The sequence below is a fragment of the Lissotriton vulgaris genome, chromosome 12 (genome assembly GCF_964263255.1).
Source record: "Lissotriton vulgaris chromosome 12, aLisVul1.2, whole genome shotgun sequence".
NCBI classification, from domain to species: domain Eukaryota; kingdom Metazoa; phylum Chordata; class Amphibia; order Caudata; family Salamandridae; genus Lissotriton; species Lissotriton vulgaris.
Window position 1 is genome coordinate 629,163,714 of NC_141700.1, and position 18,260 is coordinate 629,181,973.

General features: G+C 47.1%; 1 protein-coding gene across 1 annotated transcript in view; it reads right to left on the reverse strand.

Annotated features, from left to right (window-relative positions):
• Window positions 1-18,260, reverse strand: part of DEF8 (differentially expressed in FDCP 8 homolog) — a 185,271-nt gene that overhangs the window by 121,311 nt on the left and 45,700 nt on the right. The window contains exon 7 of the mRNA XM_086945782.1: window positions 10,468-10,632. Within this exon, the coding sequence (XP_086801908.1) occupies window positions 10,468-10,632 (165 nt within the window). The remainder of the gene's footprint in view (window positions 1-10,467; window positions 10,633-18,260) is intronic.

Below are 18,260 nucleotides of genomic sequence, written 5' to 3' on the forward strand. Positions count from 1 at the left end.
TGTGGCAGAAAGAGGCCAGGAAACGTAAGCTGAGAGATGAGAAAGAGGCTTATAAAAAGTCCACCCAGACTATGGCGCAGAAGGCGAGAGAGCAGGTGGGAAATGAGAATGCGCTACGTATGGAGCGTGCAGATAGACTTTGTAGGTTGAAAGAAAATAAAAGTTATGTGGTACGGGAGGACGACCCGGATGAGATGGAAGACATTTTGAATACCCGACCCCCTCCCCCTTATGCCCCACAGCCCTTGTATCCCTCCTTGCCACTCCCGACCCCCAGTAGTGGAGTTCCGGGTCTTTCAGCGAGTGCCCCCCAACAATCCTCGCCCTCGACACCCCTCGTTTCCTTACTCCAGACCACCTCACCTGCACCCTCCCAATTTCCTTTGGCACTCCCTAGTGTTTCAGCTAGTACCACCCCCAGTCAAGAAATGCTAACGCCAAGTCGAGGCGCAGGTAGCGGATTACTCTCGCAGGTACGGAAGTTGCTTACGCGTTCTACGGTTGGTTTAGATGAAAAGAGTATGGTGGCTAATCAGGCATGTCAGTGGGCCAGGAATAATATTTATTCGTTTGAAGATATTTGTTCCACCATGAAAGATTTTGAGCCTTTGATGCAGCAGCACGCTTTGTGGCACATGTCTAATGTATTGATACCGCTATGGGAGCAGGGGTATGGAGGTGTGGCTCCCGCGGTCTTACGAGATATACAGGCTGGAGCCTACAGAACGAATACAGGGGTGAAAGAAGTGATGAGTAGTTTACGTGCACTATTACAATACAGGAATGAATTACCCTCTGCCGGCGCACCCCATTTCCCAGGTCTCCACCCAATGCGCGAGGTGCACCCTATTTTCCATCCCGAGGTCCCCGAGTTGCTAGATCCAGTAACGAGGGCTGTTACCAGGAACAGGATAGATGCGCATTTCCAGGAGCAATGGGTGTATACGCCATGGAAGAGAAGTGAGGTATTATCATTGAAGGCCCAGCTACCAGATTCTAGAAAGAACCCGACTGCCTATTACAAAGAGCTTACAGAAGCGGCGTCTTCCACTGTGATGACGCTGGCTGATGTTGAATTGTTTTTCGGGCTTTTGGTCCCGGTTGATGTGTGGCGACAAGTGAAAGGTACTGATCATGCGGAAGAGTTAGGAGGTACGTGGCAGGAGTTGCAGGATTGGGACAAGGAGCGTAAGCCAGGGGAGAAGCCGAAGGCCGAGATATTAGCTTTACCAGGGCGCATAATAAAATATATGCATTCTCTCATTCCCCCGAAAAAGGTAGATTGGGATAAGTTGACGGCCTGTAAGCAGAGAAAGGATGAGGCTGTCTCAGACTTCTTTACGAGGTTTGAGGAAACGTTCATAGATTTTAGTGGGCAGGATGTGTCACAGGATGGAGGGCAGCGGCTTTTTGTTAATAGGTTTGTCATGAACTTATTGCCCGAGATTTCAGCGAGATTGCAAGCGTCGGAGAGCACGTGGACAACGTCCTCTCCTTCCGGTATCCTTAGTATGGCGCAGTATTATGAGAACAGAGAAAATGAGAGTAAGGACAAGCAGGAAAAGAAGGCTAAGGATTTGAAGACAAGGGTTTTGTTGCAGCAAGTGGCTAGAGGCAGAGGGAGGGGTGCAGCGCCGAGTCGTGGGGGCGGTTTTGGGAGAGGAGAGAGTAGGGAAAGGTTGGGGCCGAATCAGTGCGCGAAGTGTAAGCAGGAGGGGCATTGGTGGTGGGATTGCCCACTGCTTCAGTCGGGTGGTGGTCCAGGAAGAGGAAGAGGACGAGGTAGCGGTGATTTTGGGAGACAGGCTACACGGTCAGAAGGAGGCGGGAGACCGGGAGGAAATTACTTTGACAATGGTGCAGACAGACAACAGTTGCAGAGGGGTGGTGGTCAGTACTATAACGATGATTACTCAGTGGACGATTTGACAGGGTTTTCCCACAACTAGGACAGCGTAGGACAGAGCATGGGACCAGTACTTATGGAAGTTGATCAGAGGGGACCTTATGTCGAAGCAGACTTATTGGGGTCTCAACAAAAATTTCTAGTGGATACGGGTGCAATGAAAAGTTCAGTGGCTCGTTATCGGGTCCCAGGGGCGGCTCTGTCTGGCAAAAATAACATCTCTGTGGGTTTCGCAGGAACTCCGGTGATTAGCCCCATTTCTAAACCTCTCACGTTAACGATTGGCCCTTTTACTGTTGATTCACCGTTTCTATTGACATCAAATTGTGGAGAAAATTTGCTGGGTTTAGATCTATTGAAAAGATTGCATGCCACCATTTATTGTTCTCCGGATGGCGTGTACCTTACTTTGGGCCCGAATGTTGCACGCCCATTGCAGTGTTTTTCGAAAGACGACCCATTACCACCTGAATTCCAAGGCATACCCGACAGCTTGTGGGCTGTCAATGATACAGATGTAGGTAAAATGGATATTGCCCCGGTGACCATAAGAGTGAAGGTGGGAGCGAAATTGCCCAGAGTTCCACAATACAGGATTCCTAGAGAGGGAGAGAAGGCCTTGTTACAAATAATACAAGATCTAATACGGTCAGGGGTAGTGGAAGAGACCGATTCAAACATATGTAACAGTCCTATTTTACCTATACTCAAAAGACGGTCACCTGAAGCTACTGATAATACTCCTGATGTTTATAGATTTGTGATTGATTTGCGACACGTAAATAGAGTAGTGGAGCCACAGTACCCGGTGGTCTCGGACATTACTACAATATTGACCATGATACCCCCTTCTGCCAAATATTTCTCCGTCCTGGACTTGAAAAACGCTTTCTTCAGTATTCCAGTACATGAGGAAAGCCGTTATCTCTTCGGATTCTCATTGGCTGGCCGAAGCTTCCGCTTTAAGAGAATTCCTCAGGGGTACACTGAGAGTCCGAGCATATATAGTCAGGCTCTAAAGGCACAATTGGATGAACTAGAACTTCCACCTGGCAATGTCATGTTGCAGTATGTGGATGATATCCTGATAGCATCGGACGACGAGCAGGGTTGTCGGGATGCTACTGTGAAATTACTGCACCATTTGGCCAAAAGAGGGCATAAAGTGTCCCTTCCAAAGTTTCAATACTGTCGAACGGAGGTCACCTACCTCGGTCACCTCCTTTCGAAAGTGGGGAGGAGATTGACGCCAGAGCGCATAAAAGCGATCACTAACATGCAGGTACCTAACACGCAGCGAGAGGTGCGCGCGTTCTTGGGCATAACATCGTATTGTCGACAGTGGATACCTAACTATGCGTTACTAACAAAACCCCTATTGTATCTGACTACCAAGGAAGTGCGCGAGCCCCTACCCTGGACCCCCGCATGTCAAGAAGCGTTTGAGTCACTAAAAACGTCTTTATGTTCTGCGCCAGTTCTTGGGACACCTGATTACCAGAAGCCTTTTGTTCTTTACGTACATGAGGCGGAAGGTTGCGCGTTGTCTGTTTTAACTCAGTGTTTTGGGGGGAAGCAGAGACCTTGTGCTTACTTCTCTGCACTGCTCGATAATGTGGCAAGAGCGCTGCCGAGCTGTGTGAGAGCCACGGCGGCTGCTGCGGTCTCCATAAGACAATCGGCAGGGCTCGTACTGGGATCAGATCTCACAGTCATGGTACCGCATGCTGTGGACATTCTGTTGAATAGAACACAGACGCAGCATTTAACTAGTGCTCGTCTTACGGGTTATGAGATGACTCTTTTTGCACCCCATGTTACGATCAAAAGGTGTGCTACACTGAATCCTGCCACCTTGTTACCTATCCCCACAGATACAAAGGACGATGACATACATGACTGTTTGTTTAAGACTGAAGAGGAGACAAAGGGGAGGGTGGATCTGACAGACAGGCCCTTGGACGAACCAGACGGGGAGTTGTATGTGGATGGGTCCTGTTTTAAATTGCCGGACGGTACATCGACAGCAGCATACGCAATAACAACATTACAGACGGTAGTGGAGACTTCTAGGATACCTTACAATTCTGCCCAAGCTGCTGAGATTATAGCCCTATTGAGAGCATGTGAATTAAGTGAGGGGCTAGATGTGAACATCTATACTGACAGCCAATACGCCTTTGGCGTGGCTCATAATTATGGGAGACTTTGGGCAGAACGGGGATTTCTGACTTCTCACGGACAACGCATACAACATGGCCCGCTGATATTACGACTACTGACGGCACTGACACTACCCAAAAGATTGGCTGTGATAAAGTGTAGCGCACACAAGACAATAGTGGATGATGTAGGACGAGGCAATGCCTTTGCCGATGAAACAGCAAAAGAGACTGCTAGAGAAAAATTACCACAAATGTTTGTGGCAGGACCAGCTAGATGGGTCCCAGATGTTCATATGTTTGCAGACACTGTACAGAGTGTCAAGAACATACAGGGCAAAGCAACAGAAGAGGAATTGAGAGCATGGAAGGATGGGCAGGGACGATTGGATGCGGATGAATGTTGGACAGATGTGACAGATAAGAGACGATGGTTGCTTCCGAATGCATACGTTCTCCCAGTAGTGACGATGGCACATGGGCCTGCCCATGTTAGTGCAAAGGGAATATGTAAACTGTTAGACCCAGTGTGGAGCAATAAGAATATCTCTAAAGTGGCCACTCACTTGGTTCGTCAGTGCATGGTGTGTTTGAGACACAATCCTGGAAAGGGTACTCCTGTCCCAACTGGAAATTTTGCACCCCCTTCTTTCCCTTTCGAGGTGATTCAGATGGATTACATCGAAATGGAAAGGGTCAATAACTTGAAGTACGTCCTTGTAGTCGTATGTGCCTTTAGTAGGTGGGTGGAGGCGTACGCTACGAAAGATTGCACAGCCATTTCTACCGCCAAAATGTTGATAAAGGAGTATTTTTCCCGTTTCGGATTACCTAGGGTGATCTGGAGTGATAATGGCACGTCCTTTAATGCAGAATTAGTGAAGCAAATATGTAAAGGTTTGCAAATTTCTCAAAAATTCCATTCAGCCTTACATCCCCAGGCAGCAGGACTTGTGGAGCGGTTTAACGGCACGCTCAAGCTAAAGATGGCCAAAATGTGTGAGAGTACAGGTCTCCGTTGGCCAGACGCCCTTCCCTTAGCTTTGCTTTCAACGAGAGTCACTGTGAATGCGAAAATGGGCGTCTCCCCTCATGAGGTGGTATTCGGGCGTCCGGCCAATATCTGGGGAGTGCCCAGGCCTAAATGTTTTACTGAAGTGCCATACCCTTTGTTGACAGATTATCTGTATGCTTTGACTAAAGATCTTCGTTCTATTCATCAGCAGGTAGCAGACACTCTGAAGCCGTTGCTTGGGTGGTCGTAAAAAGATATCAGCGGAAGTCTTGTCTGGAGCCAAGGTGGTCAGAACCGCGCCAGGTGCTCCTCACCACGCGCACGGCACTTCGGATCGACAGAAGGAAGGCGTGGACGCATGCCTCCCATGTGAAAAGAGTCCCGCTTCCGTTGCCCTATGACAAATGGGTACAGGATGGCATCGCTGACGAAGAGAATGAGTCTATCCCGAGGTATGTTCCTTTCTCGGATGCTTCACTGATTGGAGAAGAGCAAAGCGGAATAGAGAATTCAGTGAGCTCTACTACTCCTGTTGCTACTAGTGAAGAGACACCAGAGAGTTCCGCATCTGCCACAGATTCACCTGTTTTGTTCACTGACCCCGAAGTGCCAGGGAGCACTCGTTATAATTTGAGGCCCCGAAGAAAATAAGTAACAGTGCTGAAATATGATGGACTAAACACCGGAAGAAGGGCTTAGTGGACATTCTGAATAAGAAGATTTAGTGGTAGGGATGGACTTGTAAGAGCCCTGGTGTTTAGCCGAAGATTGCGTGGTATGAGACTATAGAGTGGTGCGGGGCCCGAATTAAGTGCTTCCCTTGTTTCCAAATTTGTTGAACAACGACGTTGGAATTAGGTATGAACGGTAAAAGCCTGCCTGTGAGGCTTTGAAGGACACAGGGAGAAGATCCCTTTTAAGGGTTGAAGAACCCCTCTGGCCGGTTGAGGATTGTCTGGGGCTATTTTTTTTAGCAGAAGTGTTTTTATTTTTTATTTTTTATATATTTTGAACGAATATTAAGAATGTATCCCTTTGGGCGGCCCATTCCTGATGAGGAGCAGCCCTTTGCAGCTCCTCCGAGACCTGAGCCTGATTCCCCCTGGTTGGCCCTTCCCCGAAAGGGAAAGATAGTGGTTATAATTATTATTCTGATTGCCTTTCTAGTGACTCTTGGAATATTGTTTTTCCTGGATAAAGCTTACCCCGTTCATGTGTTTGCACCTACACCCACTGCCGTTCCTGAACATAATATGATTACTGTTGATTATGGTGAAAGAATGTTAAGAAAAAGTTATAAAGACAATGTTTTCATTAAGACTTTGCACCATGCGCACGCCACTACCAACTTGACAGATTGTTGGGTTTGTGGGCTTTTGCCTTCTGCTGCCTATAAGAAAGATAGATTCCTTGCCCTCCCTTTGACGCCGGTAAATAGTTGTGTGGGGTGGTATACTCTTATAGGTCTTGTTAAATATTTTCAGCAACCAGATTCCCTGACTCCCCGACTGCAGAATAGGGGGTGGACAATGACAATGCGAGTACGCCCTCTGCCTCCATCTTCCCTTGGACGGATATATACTGATGGACGTTTTGACCAAACTTTTATGGAGACATGTGAGAAAAAGCTGGGTCGATTCCTGACACCAAATGATACTGACAGACTTAGGGATAGTTTCCTGAAATTGAATGCCACTCTGTCCTACAGACACCCCCCGAAGAGTAACGACAGTTCTAAGTCTCTGATACCCCTGGCTGTGGTGGGTCCTTCTCCATTTTTCTGTATAGAGGGAAGGGGTCCTATAAAAGTCGGTAATAGCTCCTGTAATGTGACTGCTTCAATACGATTGCCTCTTAGCCCCTCTTTGATTGCCCCACCCAGTATCTATTTCGTTTGCGGTGATAATGGATACTTATGGTTGCCCGAGGGTTGGGGCGGGTTGTGCTACTTAGCCGACATGATTCCTCCTGTGTATGTGGCTCCTTCTGATTACCACAAAACTCATCGTCGATTCCCCAGCCCCCAGGAGCAACAGCAAGAGCAGCGTAAAAGGAGGGAACTTCAGGTAGATGACGTTGATCAGACGGACACCTCGTACCAACAATGGACTGATTTTTCTAAGGGTTTGTTACCTTTCTGGGGTCCGATATTTAACAGCAGGGCTATCCGACGACTGTCTAGGGTAATGGAAAAGGTAGTCCTCACCGAAGCTGACATTACGACTAACATATCTGTCGAGATTCAGGCTATGAGATTATTTACGATCCAGAACAGGATGATGCTTGACGTCATACTGGCTGATAGGGGCGGGGCCTGTCGCGTCATCGGGACGTCTTGCTGCGTTTATATACCTGACTCAGCCCCGACCGTTAACTTGGCAGTACAGAAATTACATAGATTAGCGACTGAACTACATCAGGATAATGGGACATGGTCCCTACAGGGGTGGCTCTGGGGTGCCTTCTCTTCCTGGGGTTGGAAAATATTGATGGGTTTGGTTGGTGTGGTGAGTGTAATTCTGTCTTGCTGCCTTTGCATATATTGCCTCCCTCCATGTTGTTCAATGTGTGCTGCAAATATGCGTCCGAAAAAGAAGTTACCTGGTCAATATACCACTTCTATGATTACTGAAATTCCTGCTGATGCAAGTTGGTTAATGTTTATTGCAGAAGATGTTCTAGACTAAAGAACTAAAGTCCTGCCCCTAGACTGGATGTCGGCACTACCTTTTGCAAATAAATGAGGCTATAGTTAGCCAATGATGCTAAAAGGAGGGTCTGATAGAATTCACTTTTCGTTACCCTAATTGCCCTATGATGATGTGTGAGTTAGCATCATATGACTAACTAATGAAGTTCGTATATGCATCTATGCTGAATTACTATTCTTGTTCCTTGCTTATGCTCAAATATACGTGTGATCATATTAGTTTCTTAGCTTAGCTTGTGTGCCACCATTTTGTGTAACCCTCCGTGCCTGCGGGCCTTGCTCGCTCATATGCCCCTCCCGCAGGAATACAGAAATGTACTAAGACAGCAGTTTTCGTTTCTCGGCTTGCTGTGGCCGAAACTAACAAGTCTCTTTATCAGTAATGTTCTCATGCCCAGAGACGCCGAAGCCTAGCTCCATGGCCTTGAGTAGAGATAATAATGTATCCCTTGCAGGTGCAGATGCCTGCTGTATGAGAGCATTGTCCACTGGTCTGAGGCTCGGTAACTTTCCACAAGGGGCGTACCCCTCGTTACTGTATTGCATTATAATGTATTGCTGTGATGCAGAGAGTCAGTCCTCTCGTTCGCACTCTCTGGAGTGAGGTCGGACAGGGCCCTATCATATGAGTGTTGTTTGGCCTAATAAAGACTTTTTATTATTCTTCTCCACTGTCCGGCTGACTTCCTATATAGCGAATATAGGTGAGTGCGGTAAGTCACTCGGGTGGATTTGAGCCACGCTTATCACACAAAAGGACACTGCCATAAGTCCCATTTGAGACTCAGGGGTGCACGTGAGAGTTGGATGATAGACTGTGTTTAAGGCAGATGAGAGGTCAGCAATATTAAGAGTCAGTGGTCATTTCCATTTGTGGTCAAGAGGGCATTGTCTAGAATGTGTACGTCTGCAGTCTCCTTGCTGCAGCATGATCTGAAGCAAGGCTGTCAGTTGTGAAGGACATGGTTAGCATTGATGTGATCTTGGAGTTGGCCAAAGACTGATTTTTCAATTATTTTCCTTATGAATAGTAGATGAGTGATGGGCCCATAGTTGGTAAAGTCATCAGGGTTTAGTGTAGGTTTCTTTAGGAGTGGGAGGATCTGGCCTGTCTGGAGGCCTTCTGTAAAGATGGCTAGAGTGACTGAGACATTGACAATGAGGTAGGGGTAAGAGAGTATCCCCAGAGGAAGCACTGATGAAGGACGATGGTATGACGTCATCTTCAGAAAAGGTAGCATTGAGAGAGTTGAGTGGATCAGCCAGATCTGGGAGTGCTTTGAATGCTGACCATTGCAGGATTCTACAGAAAGGAGTTGGAGTACGAATTGAAACAGGCTTGGTGTTCTCAATGTGCTGTCAGAGCTTCTGTATTTTTTCATTGATGAGGTTGATGGCAGCGCACTTTTTAATGGATTGAGGAATAGTTGTTATATTTGACTGTTAAACTGGTACTAATGAGATGCAACCAATACTCTCACAGTGTCAATATGACTAAAAATTAGAAAATAATGAATCAATACTATCACAAAATGTGTTGCATTACGCTGCACAATTTGTCTTTTCTTGCTGCAGAATTTACTCAACCATGCCGTATAATTTTGCCCTCTCATGCTGGATAATTTCAGTGTTCTGGTTATATTATGTTTTTATTCAGGATAGAATAGACACTTAAAGATACCTCACAGTGCTCCCTGTTAGGAAAGCATGGCATTGTTCTCCATAAAGAACGGCTCCATCCAAGTTAAGTGGCTGAATCATGGCACCAAGTTAAATCAAAACAAACTCGTCATGTTTGTCTGCTTTGTTTTCAAGAAATGACAGAGTTCAGCAGAAGAACAGGCCCACAAAATACAGTATTTCCACTTCCTTTTACAAACCCATTCATTTACTCAAGGTAGGATCTGCTACACCTATCTGAAGCAAACAGCTGGTAGAGGGGGAATCATTTAGACTTCAACATTCTTTTAAGTTGTCTGTGAAACTTAAAGCAGTCTGCCTCTTTGGTTGCAGTTTTTCCTCAAAACCACCACCTGCTTGCATGGCGGGAGATGCTTCTGTGGTAGGGAAGGAAACATGGCAGCAGATCATGGGCACAGCAGCCCTGACCTCACATTCGGTAAACCATTCAAAGCACTGGTGAATCTTGTGAAATAACATATCTAGTGCATCCTCACAAACAAGGTGTTTTCCAGCAGCAAGAGGGGAGTATTTACTAACTTTTCCTTTATAGGTCTACCAAAGTGTACATGGCAGACCCAGATATAAAGAACACCAGAGGAAATGGACTGTGGGATGCACCATTTCCTCTGGTGTAGTGTCTGCCAAACTTCAGAGCTCAATGGCTCCACCATTGGGAACTCTGTCCATCCACACTCTCTAAATGAGGCTGTGAAGAGGGTGATGGACCAGGCATCTGCTAAACTTAGACAATTTCCCATTGCCGTCCTCCTCAAACGGACATCCTAAGTCAACTAAAAAGGTTTATTCCGAGTGGGCCAAAGGGGTATCTGTTTGTGAGCTTAGGTACAAATGTACTACAGACTGAATGGACAAGTGTGCAGGACAAGCATCAGATTCAAAGAACACACTTTACATTCTTAATATAGTCAACCATTATTTTCTACGATTGACTGGAAAGAGCAAGTATCAGGATATCAGCTCTTGCACTTACGCAGGGAAATTTGTGCACGGCACTCAGCACAGCGATAATCCTGGCTGTCCAATCCAATCTCCGGGCATATATTCAGCTCGTACTCAGACTGGTGGCTGACCTTCGACCTCACACAGGATTTGGTGATCAGGTTCAGACATTTGCTGTGGCACCGGTAGTAGCACCCTGAGGAAAGGGAAGGCAGAATAAAGGTGAAAAGAGGCAAACTTTCCTTTTACACAGTGTTTAGAACACTTTCCCATATTTCCCAATACTTGGTATCAAACCAACTGTTCAGCTAGTATCCACCTCCCTTGTCCAGCAATACGCATGAGCAGCCTCCTCTTACTCCGGGTAACGTGCTCAAACAAGTTTCCCCATGTTCACCTAATGCCCTTGAGATCCCTACTCCATGGCCAGTGTACCCTCTAGTATCGTTCCACCAGTAGCATGTTTAGCTGGTGGCATCAACATTCTACTGATCACACTGGAATTATTTTTTTCCTAACTATGCTTAACCCCCCAGCATTCATCATTTTGCCACTTGGTCAAGACTTAAACATCCCTCCTTTTTAGGTCTCGCCTAGCAGCGCGCATGCGCTGGTTGGAAAAAGACCTTTAGCCATTGATGCAGTTTTGGCCCCAAAAACGTGCATGTGTTGCATTGCCTTCAATGGCAACGCGTGCACGTCTGGCGATTCACTTGCGGGAGCGAGCATGACACCACATGTTTGTAATTAACTTACAAACACAATGTGCCCCTGGCTCGCTCCTGCAAGGGAAACGCTGTGTGTGCTCTGGGCCACACTCCCTCCACCCCTCCCACTTTTAGCGCAAGGCTTGTTTCCCTTTGCATTAACCCCTTCCCTCCCCAGCCCTCCGAAGTCGGAGTCTGCCGCGCAGCTGCCGGACGATCTTGGAGCAAAGCATTCTTTTAACTTGTTAATTCTGCCATACTTGCTGACACTTACGCTATAAGCCACATTAACAATGCAACCTTGTGAAATGACACTGTCTACTGTATTGTTCACGTTTTTCATGCTGAACCACATTATATTATCCATGTTAAAATCTTGCTAATTACTGTACCATTGAGCCGTATGCGGAACGAGTGTCAAATGGCTATCAATGTGGAAGTGGTCACTGGCTAGTCATGTGCGGCGCTCCAGTGACTACTGTGCACAAAATTATAATAATTATCTTCCCCGTGACTTCACTAAACTTTCACAAAACATAACAGTCTCACAACATAGATTGTTTTAATATCAGAAATGAACAAACGCTGATTTTCCACGTTTGTGTCAAACAAGTGTCAAATGGCCATTATTGGGTAGTGTTTACTGGCTAGGCACTGCTGTGCTCTAGTGACTAAGGCTGAGAAAGCTTAATCTTTCCCGTAAATATTACAAATTAATACACCGAACCTTCATATAAACAACTGTCTCATCATGATTCAGACTTCTCAGTAATGACCTGAGACTGATTCCCCACTTAGAGACAGATTCTGTACATGAATGGGGTACCACTCTGTAACGGCTGCCGCTGGACAGCCTTCTCTATCACTCCATGCCATGCGCTGTCCGGATGTGCCTGTACACGCACGCGTATCGGCTGCAGGTATACTTACCAGCCTTCCGATCGTGTCCCGAAGGATAGATAGGATTGACTCAGTCCTAGGACAACAATAGGGTGAGCCGCCCTGCGAATATTATCACCAGATAAGAAAGCTACGGGCATTATTCTGCAAGGTTTTGACTGATTAGGAATGAAAAGGACTGACCTGACTATCCCACTTCTTCATGATAGAATCCTGTTGGCCTACAGTAATTTAATTACATCTCACCACTCTTCCAAATTGGTGAGTAGGGTATCTTACCTAATTATTCTCTTATCTATTTCCGTTGCCCATATGCATTGCAACAGTGCCTAATCACACTGTACATGGTTATGTTTATTCTAGAATTGGATTCTCATTCACCGCAAGTACTGGTGAGTAAGACCATGACCATAGATTCATCTCTCTTCACAATACCCAACCACTAGACTATTCCATTTTTCACCAGTAGGACCTACAGGAACCATTGTTTACCCTGAAAAATACCAGAAGCTTGAAGTGGCTTCTTCTTGGCGAGGGGAAGCATTCCCTCAAAACACTTAATTACGTGTGTTTTCCTTACACCGGTCTGGTGTTAATACATCCCTACCATGTCATTAACAGGTATTAAACACTTTGGACTAACAAGAAGAACCGACTGGTGGACTAACGCATCCACGCCAGTAGTCGGTCACCGGTCAATTCGGCCTTTCATCTTTCCGAGGTACACAAACTAGTAGCAGACGCTGTGAGCCTGGCCTAATATACTGAACAGTGGGTCATCTGCATTACCTTTTCTTATAATGTGGTTTAGGCAAAAAAAAGATCAGTACACATACTTAATGTTGTAAAAATGTTCCCCCTCCAGCCTCATGGGTGGTTTTAATATGCACAAAAAATAAATTAACCAGAACCAACGGCAAGTGCAAATATTGCTCGTTGGTTTGTGTACAGAATGAAAAAGCCCAATCAGACCAGAGTGGAATGTGTTCATCCTTCCGAGGGTTCTCCCAGGTCACGTATGTGTCTGTGAGGCTGTTTTAGTCCCTCAGGGGTCCCTATCAAGCTTTGTCCAGATGAGAACTCGGTGCTACGAGCGAGTTGGAAATGCCCTTGAACCCACTGCACACAAGCCTAACTGGCTTGAATAAATAGCTGACAAAAGTGCTGTCTGTTAAAATACACACTAAAACGTTTTTTCTTGTGCAGCACGAGGCTAGACCTTGATAATGTTCATTACATTAAGTGAATGCACTGATTTTGTTTTTATTTGCCAAAATAATATTACAAGAAAATTAATCCCGGATGAACCACTGCTCTTTTATATATTTCAGCCATCCGAGGTCGTTAACATGAGTACCATGAAGCTGGGTAACAGTAAACACCCATTATTTCAGTGCAAAGAGTGTAGGTGCGCTTCACACATAACCTTTTAAGTTATGTAGCTCTTGCTACCTATGAGTTGTCAAGTGGTCTCTCGACCTATCGGGCATGGAGGCAGCGGTCACCCTTCTGCCTCCTCTCACCCTCACCACTAATCCACGCAGAGCTCATGGAAAGGCAAGATTATTACCTAGCATCCAGGGTACCAGGGATTAACCCAGTGCCCAGCCTTATGAAAGGCAGGGCATACCAACCCAAACATCATCACCTGGTGTCTCGGGCTCCAGTATGCAATGGAAACCTAAGAATTATGCACAAGTGTCAACTGTGATTCCACAATGCACTAGAAAGACACACTGGTGCCCCACGATGTGCGCCATTCAAATGCTGCAAACATTATTTTTCTCAGTTTGTGAATAGTGTTGCTGCCACCCATCTCCAGTAAGACTGGTGCTATGGGCCTTATAAGGATGAAAGACTGAGTCATCCCGGCTTCTAGAGATTTAAACCTGTGACAATCATGATTCAAACAGAACCTTACAGAGATGTGTAAACCATTGAGGAGTTCTGCAGTCTGGTGCTGTTTCCTGCTGGCTTGAATCCTGCAGCAGAAAGTTAGAAGGTCAGAGGGTATCCTAGGGCGGAGATTCTTTGACAGTGTGAATATGAACAAGTACTTAAGACCAGGTGCCACATATAGGTTGTCTATTGCAGGTGACCACATTTTCAGAACCCAAAACCAAAACAGCCCCAGACAAAGAAATAGAATTGTGTGCCTGCACATACCGTGGATGCTAATGGACCATAACCGCAACACCCACAAAATAGGCCTGCACAGGCACCCATGCCCCCTCACAGATAAAGACTCCATATTACAACAAGCATTTGTAATGCAATATGTCTCTCATTTGCAAGAGTTTCAGCTTTTGGCACCCTTTTATTTATGTGTTTTGAAAACCTGCAAGGGGTGCGTAAACACACACTTTGTACTTATAATACTTGCTTACGATGAGCAAGGCTGGCAGTAAGAGGCGCAGTTACTGCAAGCCTTTCTTCTCGTAAGCAACGACTATAAGTACAAAGTGCACGTTTACGTACTACTTGTAGGTTTTCAAAACACATAAATAAAAGGCATTGTCAGTTACAATGCTAATAGCTCAAACTCTCACAAATGCGAGACCTATTGCATTGCAAATGCTTGTTTGGTTAGCTGACCAACTGGCATCCATCCATTATTTAAACTCTATAAGGCCACAGAAATTAGTAGTTGCTCATAATCAGCTGGAGCGACTTCCAAAGAAATGTCTTCCGTGATCACAGCCAATAAACCATGGTAATCTACTCAATACAGCCACACCAGAGAAGGAGGGTGGCTATGATATTCTACTTTCCTTAGCCATTGGTACAACTTGGCAGTACCATTAGATGCTCAAGACTGTTCACTCGTTCAAGGCACGTCCTTGCCTAAGCAGGTGTGAACCATTCATTTGTTCAGTTGTATGGGGCAAATTCTTTGTGTGCACAATTGTGTCAAAACCTTTATTTCACTTGTGGCAGGTGTTCTGGGTCTTCTCTTTGCTCCTAGAAGTGTAAGCGGCCCTTCCTTTACTTGTGCAATTGATTGAACTTTATCTTTGCAGGTGCGTTGAGGACCTTCTTTAGATGGTTAATGAAGACCTTACTTAACAAGTGCTGGTCTGTGCCAGCCTTCGTCTTCTTGTGCAAATCTGTGGAGATTTAACTTCTGCCGCTGTGCGAAACCCTACAGTGTAGTCCTGGCATTTCCTTATATGTCTATGATGTAATTTGTGAATGGGAACCATCCATTACAAAGCAGTCATTAGATCGTACGACTTTTACAACGCAACTGTTACAACGCTGAATCGGTATTGTGGACTGCCAGTCGAAACATTCTCTGGAGAGATGGAGCGGGGCCAGGATCAACTTATTTGCATTCATGTGGAGGCCGAAGGTTTGTCCAAAAGAATGCAGGATCTGGAGACAACGAGGACCAGAAAATCAACACATCATCTGCATAAAGAGCAATCTTATCCACTGTAGAGTTGGGCCACTCCCACCCCCGAACTAGACTCTCGGACCGAATCAAGGCCGCTAGAGGCTCCATCGCTAAGGCGAAGAGAAGGGGCCAGAGGGGGCATCCCTGTCTTATACCCTTTTGAATGGGGAAGGCGTCAGAAAGAACCCCATTGACCAAAACGCATGCTTGCGGCCGGGTATACAGTACTCCCACCTGCTGGCGGAAGCGAGGGCCGAAACCCATCGCCGCCAGCACATCGTCCAAGTACGTCCAGTATACGGAGTCAAACGCCTTCTCAAAATCTATGAGAAGGAGCGCCAAATAAGGGGAAAGCACTTGGCGGTGAGCCAGGGCCAGGTGTAGGAAGTAATAGCCTACTTAATCTCGTCGTGCAAAATTGGGCAGACAAGGTCGGCTTGAGCAATAGAGTCTAGCTGAGGGAGGTGGGCACATGTCTCGCCCATCAGCTCACAGAGCGTCCGCATTGGGGTCCGTTTGGCATAGAGTTGACGGTAGAAGGCGGCGAATGCGTCGGCCATAGCCACCGGGGAACGCTGCATCAACCCCCCCTGATCCAGTATCTCTGGAATAATGCAGCTCGATCTGGGGTATGTGGCAAGCCTATGTAAGATTGTGCCATTTTTATCACCCCAGCCATAAACTCTGGCCACAGAAGATCTCCACAGGAGCTTGGCTGCCTCCAGCGAGAGTTGCTTAATTTCATTCTGAATACTCGTGAGGTGCCGCTCTTAAGCCGCGGCGCCATCCGTGGAGAGGGAGTGCTCAAGGCATAGGCCCTGTGCCTCCAAGGAAGTGATCTACAACAGTTGGGCCTGTCACTGCCGTTTGACATGACCTTTGGCAAAGCCACGAATAGTGGCCTTGCCCCCCTCCCACAGGGTACCCGGGGAAGGAACCGAACCCGCATTAGTGACGAAGTAATGCTTCAGCTCCAGTCTCACCGCCTTCTTGAGTTCCTCGTCTTGAAGAAACCAGGCATTTAACCGCCACATTGGGCGGGAGGAGTCCCTGTACTAAGGAGCAGCGGGTAATGTTCAGAGATACCTCTCGGAAGAATGCGGACATCTTGGATTGTGGTGCAGTCCGTAGATGTAATAAAAATTGAGTCTATGCGCGCTTGCGTGTGGTGTGCAGCGGAGGTGTGCGTGAACTGTTTAGCGCATGGATGCCAGATCCGCCATGTGTCACAGATGCCAAGGAATTCAGCCCAGTTTGTTAACGGTTTTGCCTGCGCCATCTTGGAAGTAGACGGAGTGCCTGTCGTATCAAGAAGCGGAGAGGAGACCATGTTAAAGTCGCCCCCAATGATGGTGGACCCCAGGGGGAGGGTGGGCAGCAGAGCGGTGGATTGTTTTAGAGTCGCGATGAGCATCGAGGGGGTGAGTACATGGATACAAGGTTAAGGGGGGTGCCCCCGTGAGTACCGCAAACAATCAGAACGTGCCTTGTGGGTCTTGAATTACTTGCATCATTACAAAGGGAAGGGTGCGCTTCAGTATTATGGCCAGGCCACGAGGACCTCGGGCGAAGCCCGAGTGCCAAACCCTGTCATAGCCATAACGCTCTAGAAAGGGGCAGTGGTTACCCATCAGGTGTTTCTCTTGAAGCAAAAGCGCATCTATGTTGAGGCGTTGTGCGCAGCGCAATACGGCCTATGGTTTGTGGTGGTCTAAGAGGCCATTTACGTTCCAGGATAAAATATGGAGGACTGCTTTCGGAGATGGAGTATCATTCATGGGGGCTGGAGGTTGTTACAGTGGTTCATTGGACCCTGGAGAGCCAATGGCAAATGCAGGGCCTGGAGTAGATGTGAAAGCGCGCTGGTGGGAAGGACCATGTGTATTGGACCCATATAACAGAGAGTCCAAGTGTCGAGTGAGCATTGGTGCAGCAAAACAACAAAAAAAAAAACTAAACATTGGAAGCACACATTCCTGGCCCTCAACAACAACAAAGAAAACCCCACCATCCAAACCCACCTCCTTCCCCCTCTCCCGCCCTATACTTTGAGAATGGAAGCATCTGTCGACCCCCTTGGAAATAAACCAAACTAAAACGTTCGTATTGGTTGCGTGGAGGATCCCTCCAGAAGAATGGATAGTCAGTGCATCAGCTTTAACATTGTAAATGAACATACCAAAAGTCTAATGACTGCTCCCCCCCAATGGTGGACATACGTTTGAGTCTAACTGCGTTGCCTTTAAAGTGTAGGTGTACGGGAAAGGTCCGAGTCTGCCTGGGCCATCGGTAGAGACATGCCTGTTAAGATCTCAGAGGAGCGATGTATGTTGCAGGGCGGAGAGCCCGAAAGGCTGGAGGAGTCCCGAGGGTCTGGAGCCGCCACACTCAAGGATCTGAGTGCCGGTGTTTGTGATTGGCGTCCCCCGCGCGACAGTGTCTGACGCCGGAGCTGGCTTCCCGGCGACCTCCGCCCCTCGGGATGCGACTCCCGGTGGTCCGGGGAGGTGATGCCACCTGGGGTGAGTCAAAGAATTGTGTCTTGCCTTGGAAAATGACTAAGGCATGCCGGTAATTGGAGCTGGTACTGTAGGCCCATGGCGCGCAGCTTTTTCTTGACTTCCGTGTAGGAGCGCCGGAGGTCCTGGACCTCCCTGGTGTAGTCCGGGAATATCATGATAACGTGATTTTGAAACTTGAGGGGCCCAGCCGCCCGCAAGATGGCGTCTCGGTCCCTGAAGTTGAGAACTTTGAGGATAATAGGGCGTGGTGCGGCACCGGGAGGAGGCTTAGGTGCCAGGGACCTGTGGGCCCTTTTTA